The following is an 18,853-nucleotide window of genomic DNA, read 5'->3' as shown; positions in this document are numbered from 1 at the left end:
GGAAGGTGAGCAGTCTGGTTTGATTATACATTCAAGGTTCAGTTGTACTTCCGTCTTCCAAAATATTGTATGTGTCAAAGCTTCTGACTCACAACAGTCATGTCTTCATGATAATCCACTCATATGTGTCTTTTCCATTTTGCCTCTTTTATTTTTAAAAATGCAAAGGGGATACAAAATAGAGGATGGCTTCATTTACTTTTAAAAGGTTAAAGAAGATACAAAAAATTAGAGTAATATAAGGGTATACTTAAAATAAAATTAATTTTTTGGTGTAAATAGCTCAACACATTTATTTCATGTTTTCTAATTATTTTTTCTCTGTTAAATGTTATTGGAATTTTATCTACAAAAAATTCCAGATTTCAAATTTTCCAATTGTGCTACAGTTTATAACTTTAGCACATGATTCAGGATATTCCTCAACTTAGTTCCTATCGTATTTTCTCCTTTCTTGATCTTGCAGCAGTTTTCCATTTCCATCTGTGTTCACTCACTGCCCTCATCTCAGCCCACCAGTTACTTTTTCCCCCCCAGAACAGTGTCTAAGAGTTTATGATCAGTTTCAAAGCTCTGTGTAATGTGATATCCTCCTACATCTATGCTCTGTGTAATGTGATATCCTCCTACATCTATGCTCTTTGTAATGTGATATCCTCCTACATCTTTGTTCTCATTTCCTAGACACCCCCTCTCATCCTCCCTTTGCTCCTCCTAAACTTCAATACAGTCCATTCGTGCAGTTAGCAAAAAAAAAAAAAAAAAAAAAATCCACATGTAGCATCCTCCCTCACTAATACTGACATATTCTTATCCTTTATTCTTAACATCCCTTGAGAAACCCACATGGTTAGGCATCACATTTCATAGGCATTTTTAGGTTTCAATATACTGTAACTTTATTTTTCCTAATGGCCTTGTCTTTGACAATGTATAATATCAGTGAATAGTGAAAACTTCACAAGCAGGTTTCCAGAAGATTGGACAGTCTGTATCTATAAAGACAAAAGTAATTCACCTACTGTTGAGGACAGATTCCTACTTTATTTTGCTCATATTCAGAAATTTTGACTTAAGATATGGGATATATGAAGCAAATGGGTGCTGTGGCTTTTTATTAACCAGCTGGAAAGCTGCCTAGTTTTCCATTTTTCCTTGCCATTTACCTTGGCATTAGCAAAATTTGAGTGTCTTCAAATAAGGAGGAGCTAGATTTCTAATACATTGCATATCTGGGAGCATAAATTTCAGTGATAGGAGACTATGCTCAAATTCCAGAAATGTTTAAAAACCACAAAATAACTCTCTAAAAAAAAGTATCTTACCTCTTTTGGGAGGACTTTTTTATAATACCACATAGATAAGCAACAGTTGTGCTGCTAACTATTTAAGATACTAAATGAATTTTGCCCCCATATCCTTGATATTCCAAATTAGCTATGAGGCATTCTAAGCAAAATGGGTTTAGGGGATTATTTTATGATTTATGGATAATTGGAATAACCAGATCGTGCCATAAGCAATTTCATCTGAATTTTTATACATTTATTCTCAACTCACTGTCTCAATTCAACTCTCCAGAGAGCTGATTGGTCCCTTTAGTGTTTCAGATTTTCTGAGTGAAAATTTATAAAGAAACATGTACAGAATTACAATTCATTAATCAGACATAATTTCCCTACTGTGTTATTTTATTATCTAACCTAATTTTAGGATTATCTTCAAATATAGTATAAATGTCATTTATCTTATAGCTACTTGATCATTTATTCAAAATATGTACAATAATTTCAAAAACTGCCTTGAAACAATAACCAGGTCATCATTTTCCTGGTCTTTACGGTAATTTTTTTTTAAAGCATTTTAAAGCATCAAAAGAAATAAATAAATAACACTTAGGGACTTGAAAGAGATAAAGAAATTAAGAACGGTAGCAAAACTGTGAATGATTCTATAAAATTAAATCTGACTCAGAAATCAAGCCATTAAATGTGTAACCAAATGAAATTTCATTGAAATTGTTGGTGGTTCTAAGCCTACTATATACCCACCACTTGTATGATCACTGATGCTCAGCCAAGGAGAAATCTGGACTTGAAACAGGCCAACAAAAATAAACATAAGATAATTAGTAATGGCACTTGAAATGTAGCTTGTATATAGAATAATGTCTTTTACAGAATTAACTATGGATTTAAGAATAAATGTTGTAACAGTAACACACAAAGGTGACCATGGAAAGAGGCAGAATTGGTGGAAAGGTTCTAAAACTGAGATACTAAATAATCAGTTAATGTCTCTGAACTTCAGTGTTTTTATTTATTTTGATGGATTGCATAAAATAGTAATATTAATAAATCTAGACTATCTAGAGGCCATGGTTATCCCTTATTTGAGTCAGTCAACGTTTTGGTTTTATTTACATTTATTACATACAATACTAAAGAAGTATGTATTTTTAAATAAATGTAGTTTCAAATTATTATTTAGTTAATTACATTTGTATTTAGTTGATTATATTAGTAAATATCAGTAAAAATATACATATAGTAAATAGATATGGTGAACTATCTCTTATAAGGTGATCATAATTTTATGCCCTTCTATATAAATATAGAAAATCTTATCAGAAATTGGTTTATTTACCAAAATAATTTTAAGTGATTAGATTTCAGTCAAATTTGGACCTCCTTTGCATTTTGACATTCTTTATAAATGTTTTTATATGTTTCTGTGACGTCGTATCCTACTGATTAAATTCTAATATCAAATTTTAAGGATGAAACCTCTCTTTTGAATATAACTATAATGACACAGTAATGAATAGCACTAGCAATTGGCATTTATATGTTATTTAAATGATCCTGTACACTTCAGACAAGATTTGACTATGTACTTTTAGGTATGGATGACTACTCTGAGAGCATGCCACCTGCAGTGTTTTAATACAGCCAAAATTTAGTTTTTCTATCCATGTGCAGGTTTTGGATGGCTTGAATTTCTTGTTAGACTTCATAACTGGTTGATACAGGAGTTCCTTGAGCTCAAAAGCTAATACCACTATGGACTTTACCTGTAGAATTTTTTATAATCAAGATGCTCCTAGATTTTCCTTGGTCATATCTTAAAAAGGACCTCAGGACTAAATTCTTACAAGATTTAATATATATAACGTATAACCTTTTCTTTTTAAATTAAGGAACACCACTTGTATGCAAGATTAAAAATAAAGATGACCAAAAAAAGTATTTCTTTTTCAAATAGTCTTTCCTTTATTTAGTAATACAGGATTCTTCAGTGATGACAATAATATTAGAAATTACCTAAATTTCCACTCCACAGTGTATTGACTGCCATTTTCATTATCTTTTACACTCTATTGTTATCATCTTGAGTTCTTTCCACTTTCCCCTTCCTGCTGCTCATCCTTGTTATATAGCTTTGTATCTAGAATTCAGCCCACATAAATAATTCACAATTTGAAAATGAATGAAACATATGTAATATATCCTAGTCTTTCAAGAGCATATACTTCTTGCCTCTTTATACTTCTCTTCATTTTGAATTTGTATACTACAAAGTATGTAGGAATATATGTCATAACTTACAGTATTCAATTTTATACTACTAGTATTTATTTATTTTATTTTATACTGCTAGTATTTAGTATTTATTTCATACTGCTCTCAGTCTTTATGTGTTACTATTCTCTCCACATCTAAAATTTTACAGTTCTTAATGACAGGGCTTAAAATATATTTTTTAAGAGTAATAAATGGGCATTAACAATGGGCTAGTGCTATTCATTACTGTTGGCATACAGCAGTAGCATGGATAATTAAGATGATGATAAAATAATTTTAAGGAAGCAACATGAAACCAAAACTGCAAGGCAAACTGAAAAGCTACCCCAAAAGGTAGACTCCTTTTTTAAGTACTTTTCTTCTACCATCATGGGGCAAGCCATCCTCAATCTTGCTCTCAGTGTTAGAAAGAAAAAACAAGGAAGAGAGCAGAAATTAAAACAGAGAACCTTTAGTCAATCTCATAATTAAAAATGGAAAAAAGTGTTTTGTTCTCTTAACCTTTAAAATATACAATATAGTTTGTGTACATCTGTATGTTTAAAAAATTGTAAACCCAGTATCATGGTTAAGAAGTACCTTAAAATATATATAATATTAAGTTATATATATATATTTATATGTAATATATAATATATGAGATCAAATATATAGAATATATGCAAATGTGTTTATATGTACATATATGCATTCATATTTATAACTACATATCCATATAAATAGTAGTCTAGCGTAACTTTGTTATGCTATCTGCATATTTCCGGTTTTTCCTTTTGTATATATATATGTATATACATATATATAAACATATGTATATGTTTAGGGGCTTTCTAACTGTAATTATGTATATTACACATCAATATTGATCAAACATAGGTTTGGAAAATATTGACAATTTAAAAAAAATTAACAATGCCAAGACACTTAGAAAATACAATTTTGCTAAATTTTTCTTTCCTGTTATTCCCAGTTCATTGTTCAAGTTGGTTCATTCTTCTAATTATGCCACAAATGTATCATGTGCTTTCTTCAACTTATTAAAAACATCTCTTCATTTTGAATTTGTATACTACAAAATATGTAGGAATATATGTCATATCTTACAGTATTCAATTTTATACTACTCTCGGTCTTTATGTGTTACTATTCTCTCCACACCTAGAATTTTACAGTTCTTAATGACAAGGATTAAAATATATTATTTTAAGAGTAATAAATGGGCATCAACAAGCTGAGCAAGATACTAATTGAGTTTTCAACTACTCTTAAAATAATTTGTAATGATGACTTTTTATGTTTTCTGTAATTGAAAATGTCATCTACAATGGCATAAATGTCCAGTCCATGCAAATGGTAATTTTAGGTGTAAGGTATGATTTTCAACAGCAAACATTCTAGTTAATAAACCAAGTAGAGAAAAGTGAGTTCCCCTGGCTTCAAAGAAGATGGTAGTAACTATGAGTTCTTTAGCTATAAGGAGCTAAATTCTGGCAAAAACTGAATAAACTTGGAAGAAGACCCTGAGCATCAGAAGACACTGCAGCCCCAGCTGACATCTTGATTTCAGCCTTATGAGATCTCGAGCAGAGGTTCCTGCTAAACTTTGCCCAGACTTCTGACCCACGGAAACTGGGCTATAAGAGGTGTTGTTTTAAGCCACTAAGTTTGTGGTAATTTGTTGCATAGCAATAGAAAACTCATATAGGTAGATAGATAAGAAATATTCCTTAAGAAGATGTATTTCTAAAGTAGTGTGATTGATGTTCTTGTAGCAACCTAATATAGTGGCTTTTAGATTTCAGGCTAGAAAAGGATGCTTTTTACCAGTGGTGAAAATGATCTTTACTGGTGGTAGAAGAGTAAGTAATACAACGATGATTGGAATATTTGACAGAAATGGAGGGTCTAGGATTTTAGATGGTAGTAAAGGATCAGTATGATATAGTGATTCCAGCTATCGGACCTACCAGGGCAGATGTGAATGTACAGGAAGGAAGTACATTTTTATACAAGAAGGTAACATAGAAGTCTTACTGAAGAGGGAACTTCTTGAAATCTGTGTATATGTGAATTACAGATACAATGAAAGATTCACAGTAGAGACTTATCATAGACGTCAGGACAAGATAATAAGATGGACACAGAAAGCTTAAAAAAGATCTGTGTTATAAAATTAGCCCAGGTTCTAGAATGTGGTAGAATGCCTCAACAGTAACTGAAGACAAAATGAGGTTATTTTTTAGATAAAAGATCATTTCCTAAAACAATTGGTTAGGAATCCACATGGAATTCCTGGTTAGGAATTTTCTAGTTGGGAAAAACAGAGTCCAAGAAAACTGCCATACAGCTTATCAAATTTTATAAAAGACAGCTGTAACAAAATGTAGTTCTTAAATGTAATTATAATATGAAATTTATATAATTAGAAATTCTTAAGAAACACAGAGAGGACAGGGTGCACAGCCTCAGACCCATGCAAGCAGAATTTTGGAGCTGAGTTCCTTGCATAAAACCAGGGGCTGTGAAAGACAGATGCACCTATCCATGAAAAATGGAATAAAAATGTATTGCTCACCAGCCAGAGGAAGCAGCAATAAATGGATATGATATATTCTAAGGTTCTTGCATTGTCTGGAAAGTAATAAGTTAGTCATAAAAAATAAATAAATAAAAATAAACCAAGTAAAAATGCTTGATTTGTTCTAGGTTGTGTAATTATAATTGCTTATTTGATAACAAAAAAATCTTGCTTTATAGCCAGAAACTGACTTCTACCAGTGAGAGAGATACATTTATAAATAATACAAATGTTCACTATAGTAGATTAGAAATAATGACCCAAAAGTCAACTCAACATGTGATATAGAATGTCTTCCTCGTCATTAATTTGAAAGCAAAAGAAGCCACCCACTATCTGGGTACTTCTCTAAGGACTACTCTGCCTGTATTTTGCAATAGTTAACCACACAGCCTTAAAGATCAAGCCTTATGAATTCTGGATAATTAATTTAGATATAAATATTTGGAGCAGTTAATTTTTTCTAAATAAAACAGACATTGTTAAACAGCAGTGCATGTATAGATTTATTTAATTATATAAAAAGAATGAGTGAAGAGCTATGGAGATTTATGATACTATGACAATTTGAATTTCAAATCACTTTGAAGTTCCCATTAACTTCTGTGTATAACCATGATTAATTGCTAAACTTTATTTGAAGTAAATCTGAAAAATGGAGACAATAAGATGATAATGCAACGTAGTTTTTGGTAATTAAGTAATTCACAGTGCTTTATAGGGGTTGCAAACTTAAATACCTACGGCACCATGCAGGTGACATAAAAAGATGAAAATGGAAACACACAAAAAATGGGGAGCAATGGAAACGTTGAATTGTCCTATGAAAAGTTCTAAGTCTCATGAAAAGGCTTTCATATTAAAGATTTCAAAACCGCATGTCAACTAAATAAAGCATGTCTCTGGGCCAGATTCAGTTCATGCACTGCCAATTTGAAAGTTTACTTAAGATATAGTAGCCCTGGAGTTTTGGGGGTGGTTGTTTTTAATACATGGGCTGCATGATCATTGTATACAATATTAAAAGTAGATAAAAACAATATATATAGAAAAAATATCTAAATAACAAACTAGATATTCAATATTTTGATGAATTTTCAAGTTTTTTTTCCATGTATCTTACATAATTGTTGTATTACTACATATTGCTTCCACAATGACTTAACAAAGGTATTAATGCTAGATATTATAACATATTTAATATAAACATTTATTTTAATATCTGTATCATATATTTTGTAGATAGGTCATAGTTTACTACCCTCCTCTTATTGTCATTTAAATTTTTTTTCAGTCTTCTAAATACCATGGTGAACCTCTTCTCGCTTTAATTTTTAAATTTTTATTTTCATTTGTATATTTTTCCAAAAGTAAAATAATCAAAGTATATGGACATTTTTAAAGAGCTTTCTAATTCCCAAATTATTCTTTAAAATTTCTGTTCTTCCCAAGAATTGACAGGATTGTCTCTTTCCTAAAATACCTTTGCCAAAAATAAAAATTATTTTTGTAATCTTTGCTAATTTGCTAGAAGAAAATCATATATTTATGTCATATGATTATAACAACACTTGAATGACAAAGCTTTGTTAAAACAAAGCTTGGTATAAATAAAATGTTAGTTCTTTTGGCCTCATTGCTTCCCAGATGGTATCTATGAAAAAATCTTGAAATGTAAAGAAACCATATGAGTAGATTCCAATACTTCTTTCAGAGCATATGCTGCTTTCTATTGACATATTTACATTTAGGTCAATAAAATTTCCCAGTGGTGTCTAATCATGGATGTGACAAACACATTTATAAAAAGAAGTGGTTAAAAATAATAGCTGTACTTTCACAGTTTAGGATAAAAAACACTGATGCTTTGTGAAATTATAAGATGGCAAATACAAAATAACTATGTTTTGGACATAGAAGACTTAAAATGCACATGGAAAGATCAAGTGAATTGTTCCATTATTTTACTTTTTGGGGACTTTTGATTTGCTCTTTGACTGACCTCACTTCACCAGGTCTCACTGGGGCAAAATATTTTAGAGTAAATTGTTCATGTTCTGGAATTTCTCATTCTAGCCAAGATAAAATTTTCCCTTTCATTGTTATATACCTTGGGAGTTAACAGGCATTCATAGCTGAATGATTAAACCATGACAGGTATGAGATATCTGCATAAACTCAAATTAAGCTCCTATTAAAAACATAATCTGCATGAAGTATGAACACATATGCTTTCTGTTTTCCTTGGTTTATACCATTAATTTTAATGATGACAAAAAGCAGATGAATTATGTCATTGATGTTTGTTTGAGGAACCCAGATAAATTCAGATCCCTTAAATTTAGAGGGAAATCCTATTTAATCCAGCTGTAAGAAGTGTATGCTGTTACTGGGTGGACAATGAATAAAGTGATACTAATTTCTCACAAACTTGGAAAGAAAGTAATTCCATATATTTTTCTGCAAATAAAGTTAGAATTATGTTAGTTTTTTTCTACTTTTCTTTACTGTATTAGAGAATAATGTGGGGACTATATTAAATACAGTGTTTTCTGTCATGGTCAGTTCAGTTAAGATTAATTCAGGACCTAACGTATGCTTGAAATACAAGGAAAACACAGTTGAGTTAAGAGATATTATTATAACACTTTATGTATGATGTGTATTTATAAAGTAACATGGTGTGCAAATCAAACACAAAAAATAAGATTTTTAGAATCCCTCCATTTATTACTGGTTATGTAAATTGTTTACCTGACTCTGCTATATACTATGTGACCTTAGGCAAGTCATTTTTTCTCAGTCTTTGTTACTTCATCTGTAAAATTAGTGTTATCACACTATGTACTTCAAGGGGTATTGTAATGATAACAAAGTAAATACCTATAAAGCACTTAGGAGAGTGTGCTTGGCTAATATTTGCTTAACACATATTAGCTATTACATTATCATAGATAATGAGTTATCAACATGCTATCATAATAAAGATGTACCACTAATAGTGAATTTAGGATAATTAAAATTATAATGAACTAAATTTCTGTATGGTTTAAGTATGCTCTCCTATGTTAATTCGTGTATCTCACTGAATCCTTGAGGCAATTATGTGGAGTATTTTCATTTCAATTATGTGGAGTATTTTCATAGATAAGAATGTTGACACATCAAAGAGATTTTTGAAAATTGTTTTAGAGCTTACAATCAATAATTGGCACAAGGGGTTATATAATCTAGATTTTATAATTATTAATAATATTTTTGACCACATCTACCTTCAAATTCAAATAACAACAACAAAAAATCTGGGTCACAGAAAAGCCATATAATCTCTGGAGACAAATTTTAGAGGTAAGATTTCCGCTTTACTAAAGCAATGCTTGAACAGACTATAGAAATTGAAATCAATGATTTTAACCATTCCTACTTACATTTAATCTAGAGATAAACTTTATAGAAATGTTGTGTACCCTGATGATATTATCCTTCTTTCTATTTTGGATCCTCAGAATTCCTCAGGAACAGAAATTATATTCAGTGAAAAAAGTCTGCATAGATGTAACTAGAAAGGGATCACATATCATGAATATTAAATTGGACTATATTTTATATAACTGGAATATTTTTATTTAATAGATAAAATACATTTTTGTCAAAACAATTATCATATAATTGGCTTTTGCTGAGAAAAATTTACTTTCCAAAGTGTATATTTGAAAAGTATTGGCAATTATTAAATAAGCATAATTTTAATTATTGACTCTAAAGATTTTAGCATCAAATGACTACATTTGGGATTTAAAACCAAATCTTGTAATTATCGTACAGCTAAAACTACTCAAAAATATTAATTATCAATAATATGAGAAGAAGGTATTAGTATACTCAGTTCTAAAAATCCTTACAAGTATATAGCTTTTCCTTGAGCTTATCTTTCACTGAGATTCTTTTTCAATTAGCAGTCAGTCATTTACTTGCAGCAATGTTTTATTAAATTGTAGAGAAAAATAAAATTCTAATGTAGTATGGCTGCAATCATAGTGAAATCAAAGACAGGGCTAATATATTATAATTAGGGCAGAAAATTATACTTGCTTTATTCACATAGCACTACTTTTTAAATTTCCCAGCCCTCAGTGACAGATACCAGGGTTACATTTCTTTTGTATCTTCCCACAATGTATATTGTTAAATAACTCTTTCTGACAGTCTAATTTTTATGAAGTTTATTATTCGTAATTGCTTTTATATTCTTTTGAAGAGCCAAGGCCTCTTAATAGCTCTCAATTTTGAAATAACCATGGAAAAATGGAAGATTTCATACAGGCCAGGAAACCAAGTTTGAATGATTAGAATAGCAGAGGAATTGGGGCTGAAGTTCAATAGCTGAATTTATAAAAATAAATGAATACCAAATAATAGTATGTAGAGAATGAAAACAAAAATTGGTTTTAAAAGTCTGGATAATCCCTGTATTATGTTCAAGGACAGAGCCAAAGAACAACAGAAGCAAATGTCCAAATTCAGAGGGATAGGATGAGAGAATCATACCAAGTTAGAAATGGAAAGGTCTTTGTAGAATAGCCGATTTGGAAACTTGCCATGACTACATAAAGTCAATAAACCCTAAAGATTGCTTATAAAACATATGTATGCTTAGCTTTAATTTTCTGGAACAGAATCCGTAGCTTCACTGGAATATTAAAGGGAATTCTGATGCAACTGAAGTTAAGAAACGTGAAATACAAAGAAGCTAAATGACTTGACCATCATAACACACAACATAAAAAATTCCTTTAAACTGCCGTAATGTGTAAGAAGAGCTAATTCTCCCCTCCCCAGGCTATGGCAATAGGTCTTTTCCTGTCACAAGGCTCATGTATCTTTAAATCATCCTATGCGTCACTGTCAGATTCATCATAATATTGCACCTCTTTGATGCTATTGTTCTCCAGCTAAAATTATCAGTGTGTCATGAATGCATGCTAAATTGCTTATTCTGGCACAGAAAACTATCCACAGTTTGATTTCAAATTTATTTATCCACCTTATCTCTTAATATATGTATACAGTCTTCATTGTCTAAACTCAACTTTATGTTACTTATCATATGAATTATATCTATTTTGAGGGGATTTTGTTCATGCTGTTTCGTCTAAATGGACTAACCTGCATCTGTGCTTTCCTCTGCCCTCTCTCTATGAGCTCCTCTGGCCCTCTGCACCCATAACCAATGAACACACAAACACACACATGCGTACTCCCAGATACACTCACCTCCCATCAAAATACATTTTTAAAGGACTAAATCAAATAAAGCTTTTCTTTATATGCTGAAACATAGAATTATCTATCCCCACTTTGAACTCCTGTAGTTTCCAGTTTCTACTATCATAGGGTACATCTCACGCAGTTTTTTTTTTTCACATAATATTTATGGTAAGCCCACTTTTTTATATAGTGGTTAAAAACATGGATTTGGAAAGAGTTCTGTTATCAAATTCTTAGTCCATCATTTATTGTCTTTATGACTTTGAGTATTAAGTGGAAAATGTCTCTGCTTCTCATCTGTAAAACTGGCACAATAATAGTAGGGTTGTTTGAAGATTAAGTGAAGAAACATAGATGAACTCTTAGGACATTATTAACACTTAGTATGTGTTCAATGTTAAGTGAAATAGCTACCAAATACTTTATAAACATTGTAATAACATATGTATGCAATGTTATTATTATTATGTAATTTTTATTGTAATTTCTTGCTCATTGAATTAAATAATTAGACCTTTCACGTTCATATTCCAAACATAATTCTTACATAGTCACAGATCAGTATAAATTTACTGTACATATTAATACTTATATAGTGTTTCAGAAAACATATAAATTAGAAAGTTTCTAAAATAAATATAGAAGTGCAAATCCCAATAAGAAATTATATATATTTTATAAGTAGAAAATTGTATTTGGCAAAAGCCCAAACAGCTTCTCCAGTTTGATGTTCCACTAGCCAACATCCCAGAGATACATGGAGTAATTTCTGTAAGTAAAAAATGGTCAGGTACAACAGTTATCCTGGAATTATGGAGCTATTACATTGATAAGAAAGATTTTTGAATTTCTACAAAGGACAATTTTGATAACGTTTCCTTAATAAAATGGCTCTATTGAAAGGAGTAATATTTATTAACAAGCTTAATATTAATAATAACTGATGAACTACAAGGTCCAATGAAAGTTAAAGAGGAACAGGGATGTAAAAGCAAAGGGCTTGTAACGTTATGCTCTTTGTCATTAGATTTTTTTATCTTTTATAGTAAGAGTAAACTTGTATTTGAAGTGTATAACAAGTATCACTAATCTATTAATAGTGACACATACAACACTAAAAAGTTAAAGATTATCATGTTTCTTAAAACTCACTTTAAAGCTAGGTTTAATATTTGAATTTTGTAGTCTGGCCTCTGTGCACAATTGTGTTCATATCTGTGTCATATCCTTGAAGTATTAGCTCCTAGAGTCCAGGGCAATGCCTTTGCTATTCCTTGGATATAGTTTTTCTCTAGTGCCTCTTCTACTCAGTCACACGGTCACTCATTTATTCATTCTTTCTTTCATTGAGCTTTAACTCAGTTAAAAAGTTCTGTCTTAGTATTTGGGAGAAATATAATGAATCAGATTTTTCCCTCGCCTCAAAAGTAATTAATAGGGGGCTTCCCTGGTGGCGCAGTGGTTGAGAGTCCGCCTGCCGATGCAGGGGACACGGGTTCGTGCCCCGATCCGGGAAGATCCCACATGCCGCAGAGCGGCTGGGCCCGTGAGCCATGGCCGCTGAGCCTGCACGTCCGGAGCCTGTGCTCCGCAACGGGAGAGGCCACAACAGTGAGAGGCCCACGTACTGCAAAAAAACAAAAAACAAAACGAAACAAAAAAAGTATTTAATAGGAAGAAAAGAAAAATGTGCATTATTGAATAGCAAGGTTGAAGGTAACAAATGGCACAAAGAGATTATGAATAGATTTCTATACAAGTTCCAGGGAGAAAATATTTTTTCTGCTGGGGAAAATTAGTGAACATTTAATGGACTGGTATTATGACTTAAGCTTTAAACAATGAGTAAAATTTTTGCCTGCATAGTTAGGGAAAAGTAATTTGAATGGAAGAAGGATGGCATATAAAAAAAATACAGGACATGTATTTGTTCATCTGTCCTGCCATTAAAAGTTACTTAGGGTAATCCCTAGCTAATAAAAATTAAAAAGTAGTGATTTTACTATAATCTTTCCTTGTAGATTTCATTAACTTTTTCTACTGTGATTGTGGTCTGAGGACAAATTTTCTTTCCCTAGAGGGCCTCTAATTTTCAGTTCTGCTCTTTGCTGCTAAGGGAATAGGATCTAGAGCTGTGTTGACCAGTAGAACTTCTGTGACAGTGGAAATGTTTGCATCTGTGCAATATTGTATTCACAAGTCTCATGTGACTATTAAACACTTAAAATGTAGCTAGTGTGACTGAGAAATTGGATTTTTAATTTTAATTAATTTAAATTGCTACATGTACCTCATGGCTATTAGAATTGCACAGCATAGATCTAGAGTCACCTTTTTAAGAGAAGTAAATCCGGATGAATTTTATCCACAAGTGGATCTCCTTTGGGTGAAATATAGTATGTCATAGTATTTCCTATGAGATCCTATTACGTCCCTTCATTGCTGAAGCCAGTAGTTTTACCCAGTATTGTCATTGCTTGTGTACTATTGTTAATTAGGATATGCACAAAGGAAACTAATAAACTATATATCCAGGAAGCTCTGAAGACTTCTCCTAGGAAGTAACTTTTGAATTTAGTCTTAAAGGAAAGGAAGTTCACCCTGGGGTTGAGGACGGATGAGCTGGGGATAGTTCAGGCAGAGATGAGAAAAATATGGTGTGACCAAGGAATACTTGATAATTCATTAGAACTGGCAAACAAAGTATCTTTGTAAAGAGCAGGAGAGGAGAAAGAGCAATTTGAAAAAAAAAAAAATATATGTTTTAAAATACTGTCCAAGTATTGGGTTTGATTAAGTTTATATAGTTTCCCACCCAAAATTGTTATTCTATCACATATACATAGAATTTTCTTTTCTTTTCATTTCTTTTCTTTTTTACAAACATCGTTTATGTTTTAATCATTAAATAAAACAACTAAAATTGAAGCTTTGTTCCCTAAATTTATTACTTGGACAAGATTGAGATTTAGGAAATTTATTGCCATGATGTCACCACTGGTTTATAATTTATAAAACTTTGGATTAGACATTAGCACAGTTATTATTTCCTCTAATGTCTTACCTCACCACAGTCTAATAACATTCAGGAAATCCAGAAGACAAAGGGGATAGAGTGGTCTTGAAAGCTAAAAATAGTTGCTGTAAACTGATGCAATCATGTAATAAAATATGGCACAATAACTTATATGATATGCTCACAGTATCTGCTAAAGCAATTAGAATCCATGCAGCTAGATTTCTGTTCATGTATTACTAAAAATGAAAAGTATTTCAGCCCAAGTAAGAATATAAGCTATGTGGTTTAATTGTATACATTGGTCTTAAGATTTTTGGTCTTATTACTTGCATATGTGATCTGTTTAACACTCTTTAAAACAGAAAATCATTGAGTAGCAATCAGATTTCAAAAAGTCTTCCAAGTACAGCCAGACAGTTGTCTACGTGATATGCTACGTATGACAAATAGAATGTTCAATTATATTAACATAGACTTCTTTTCCAAGGGGTCAGTATTTTCACACATCTAATAGGTCTCGCGCACAAGATAACAGAAACAGCAATATTGGTGTCTCTCAATCACATTAAGTTCATCAGACGTATTAAAAGGGTAGCCGTTTTTAATTGAGAATTTTTATACATATTATATATTTTTTTAACATCTTTATTGGAGTATAATTGCTTTACAATGGTGTGTTAATTTCTGTTGTATAACAGTGAATCAGCTATACATACACATATCCCCATATCTCCTTCCTCCTGCGTCTCCCTCCCACCCTCCCTATCCCACTCCTCTAGGTGGACACAAAGCACGGAGCTGATCTCCCTGTGCTGTGCGGCTGCTTCCCACTAGCTATGTATTTTCCATTTGGTAGTGTATATATATATGTCCATGCCACTCTCTCTCTTCCTCCCAGCTTACCCTTCCCCCTCCCCATGTCCTCAAGTCCATTCTCTATGGCTGCGTCTTTATTCCTGTCCTGCCCCTAGGTGCTTCAGAACCTTTTTTTTTTTTTTTTTTTTTTTAGATTTCATGTATATGTGTTAGCATATGGTATTTGTTTTTCTCTTTCTGACTTCACTCTGTATGACAGTCTTTAGGTCCATCCACCTCACTACAAATAACTCAGTTTTGTTTCTTTTTATGGCTGAGTAATAGTCCATTGTATATATGTGCCACATTTTCTTTATCCATTCATCTGTCGATGGACGCTTAGGTTGCTTCCTATACACATTATATTTAATGTTTTTTTCTGTCAGAAAAGCTTTTGAACTGGACTGTGGTCTAGCTGTAGAAATGAACAATTTTCAGTGCATTTTGGGAGTCCAAAGTATTTACATATTTTTAATCATATGTCTTAATTTCTACTGATGAATATACAGGCAGGCATTTCCACTGTAGCGTGAGAGATATTAATCAGTATAGGAAAGAATGATCTTATTTTGGTAACTGTAAACAATGAAAAAATAAATTAATATTTTTGAGGGCATACTAAGTATTGTTTTATGTACATTATTGCAGTAAATATTCCCAATCAACCCTATGAGATTTTCCTATCCTCCTTTTATAGATGACTGAGTTTCAGAAGGGTTTAGGGATTGCCTGAGGCCCAGATAATAAAAGGCACAGCCAGGGATAGTATCCATTTCTGTCTGATTTCAACAGCCTTAGACTGCATTACTATGTGTAACAGGTATGAATTTTACACTACAAACATTTCTATGTAAGAAATATCTTTTACTTCCCTATTCAGAAAGCAAATTATATTTATTCCAGGCCCCATATCACTAGGCTGGAAAGGAAATTCAATCTTTTACCCTTCAGTAGAATCCTATAAGAATATAGAATAATTACACTGTAGAAACCCAGAAATTTGGGCAAGAGTTCTGTTTAAAGGAAAAAAGACAGAAAGGAAAAAGGCCAGCTTTGAACACATTACCTGACACCATGACAAAGGATAGTTTTTCATCTTCTCTTAAACTGTAACTGACATGCTTAACCTCTCTTCCTATGAAGTTTAATCCTTTACCTTGTAAATCAAATGTTAAACACGAGGTTGCAAGTACTTCTCATATACCTTGGCATTGTCTTACTAACGTGGATACATGATCCCAGACATCAAGTGTCTCACACTTTGACAGATGGCTCCTCTATCTTTGTCAGTATTGTAAAATGTCTTATGAGGACAAGAAATGTATACTAATGTTGATAACAATATTTTCAGCCACACTACCACTTCTCCTTGATGCTTCCTCTAACCTGTGAGGACTAATCACATAGACAAATTTTAATATTTTCTATCATTGTGGCAGTAGAGTGTATATCATCTACTGAGCATATTTATTTTGGATTGTTTCCTAATTTTTATCAAAATATACCTAAATATTTCTTAAGATTTATTCTATGCTTCTTAGTGTATGGCAATAAATTTCATATTGTAATTTTAATATTCAAGTGTCTATGACAAATGTGTATTTGTAAATAAGTTTATAATTTGGTGACTTATGTAACTGTTTTAAAGTAGTATTTCTTTCAAGTTCTGGTAGGAAAGTTTACAACAATGGTAACAACTTGTGTTAAATTTTCATATTCTTGTTGTAGTAGTAATATGAGCAGTATTAATAGAATAAAAATAGTGTCTGTTTTTTATTTTGCTGCTTTAAAAATACTTTACTTCAATTATTTAACCCTCACAATAAACATTTGAGATTAAATATCCTTATCAACATTAACTTTTAGAAACCAAAGGCTCAGAGATATTAATTGGCCACCAAAGAACCAGAGCTAATCATTGGCCCCACTGGGCCTGACTCCTGACTCATTGCCCTTCCTACTCCAACTTAGCACAATTCTGAGAAACCCCGTAAATTTTTCACAGTGTAAAGTTTAGAATTCAGCTAAAGAACCATCATTTCTAGGGGATAGCTATTTACCAAGTACAGAATCAATGCAAGGAAACAGGAGACTTGGTAATTCTTATTTACAGTAGTAAAGATGGAGAACATTTTTGGTTTACTTCCTTTTTCACTCTTCTTCCCTAACTCAAATGAATTTTAAGAGTCATAATTTGAAACTCTGCCATTAGCTCCATCAGAGATATTAAATGTTAAATAAAGTGACCCATATTGGCCATAAAATGAACAGCATTTACTCTCCTAAGAATATAGAAAATGCTTTTAAGTGAATAGTAGAGAAATTGCCAAAAAAGGCATTTTATTTCAGTCTGTGGACAAGTTAATGTGCTACTGGAAAATGCATACATATTCTGACCTAATTAATTTCCAGAGCACTTGGTTCTGAAAAGAATGCTCAGAAATCCCCCAGTTTACTCCACTGTCATATAGAAGCCTCACATTCTGAGGACAGTGTCTTAGGCATGAGTTATCTCCTTCTTAAGGATTTTGTTGCAATGCTTTCTGGCATACTTTCTACCATAGTCAAATGTTCACTTAAATTTCTGGGTGCTTGAGCCTCAACTGAGCAGACTTCCCTTTGATAAAAATGTGTCACCTCTGTGCTTGTTGTCCTAAGGACACTATCTCCAGGCACACCCATCCTAATAAACAATTTGATATTTCCCACCTAGAGAAATTGATAAGGATAGTTTCAGGTACCTTCCACCTTACAAGGTGAGTAATTTTAAAATGCTTGAGGAGCTTGTAAGCATCGAAGTTGTAGGAATGACAGAGTGGAGGACGTGACTGCTGTGACTATTTCCTTCTGGAAAGTACATACAGAAAAGTGAGATAGCGTATCTTCTTGCAGACATCTAATATATGAGTTGTTATTTTTTCTCTATGTGAAGGAAGTAAAGGAGTTATTTGTTTAAATTTAACATTCTTTCAAGAGCCATTAGGGTAGCTCTTAGCATACCTATGTGATAAAATGATCACTCATCATAGCGTGCTTGTCCTTTAGAGTTCACTTATACACTATTACTTGCAACATGCTAAATGCTACTAAAAATCACCAAGCTAAATAGATATTTGTCTAGTAATAGCTAGGTTTTATCCCCCTTAAGTTATTCTGTCATCTCTAAAGTTTACACAAATAATAATACACCTTGATAGTGCAGAAGAATACTCAACCTCTCTCTGATTAACTGGCATGTTAAAAATACTTTTTATTATAAATAAATTGAATTATTCTTTTTCTTTTCTACAGGACTACATTTTTAAGCTGGAAGACTCACATTTTGAAAATGGCCGTGGGAAGAGCCCATATGACCCTAAACTGCTGACGGCATCTCTTTTAATAGGTACTCAGTCAACAGTCACTAAACAGTGAATTTTCTATAGATAATAGCCAGATTGCATGTTCCTTGTTATATACCAAGATTTTTCATTATTAATCATAAAATATTTTAGGAGTATGTCAGTTGAGATATTTTCAAATATTTTGAAAATGAAGAAACACTAAATG

At 32.0% G+C, this 18,853-nt stretch overlaps 1 protein-coding gene and 1 long non-coding RNA gene across 5 annotated transcripts in view; one reads left to right on the top strand and one right to left on the bottom strand.

The window, feature by feature from the left end:
- Nucleotides 1-18,853, top strand: part of SEMA3A (semaphorin 3A) — a 507,688-nt gene that overhangs the window by 381,017 nt on the left and 107,818 nt on the right. For all 4 annotated transcript variants that reach the window (XM_081244273.1, XM_081244271.1, XM_081244270.1 and 1 more), the window contains one exon: nucleotides 18,596-18,689. In XM_081244273.1, the coding sequence (XP_081100399.1) occupies nucleotides 18,596-18,689 (94 nt within the window). The remainder of the gene's footprint in view (nucleotides 1-18,595; nucleotides 18,690-18,853) is intronic.
- LOC308622691 overlaps nucleotides 1-18,853 on the bottom strand; it is a 70,983-nt gene that overhangs the window by 12,337 nt on the left and 39,793 nt on the right. The gene's annotated exons all lie outside the window — the stretch shown is intronic.

This window comes from Mesoplodon bidens, assembly GCF_964165515.1.
Source record: "Mesoplodon bidens genome assembly, chromosome: 9".
NCBI lineage: Eukaryota > Metazoa > Chordata > Mammalia > Artiodactyla > Ziphiidae > Mesoplodon > Mesoplodon bidens.
The sequence above is the reverse complement of the archived record's forward strand: the minus strand, read 5'-3'. Positions and strand labels throughout refer to the sequence as shown.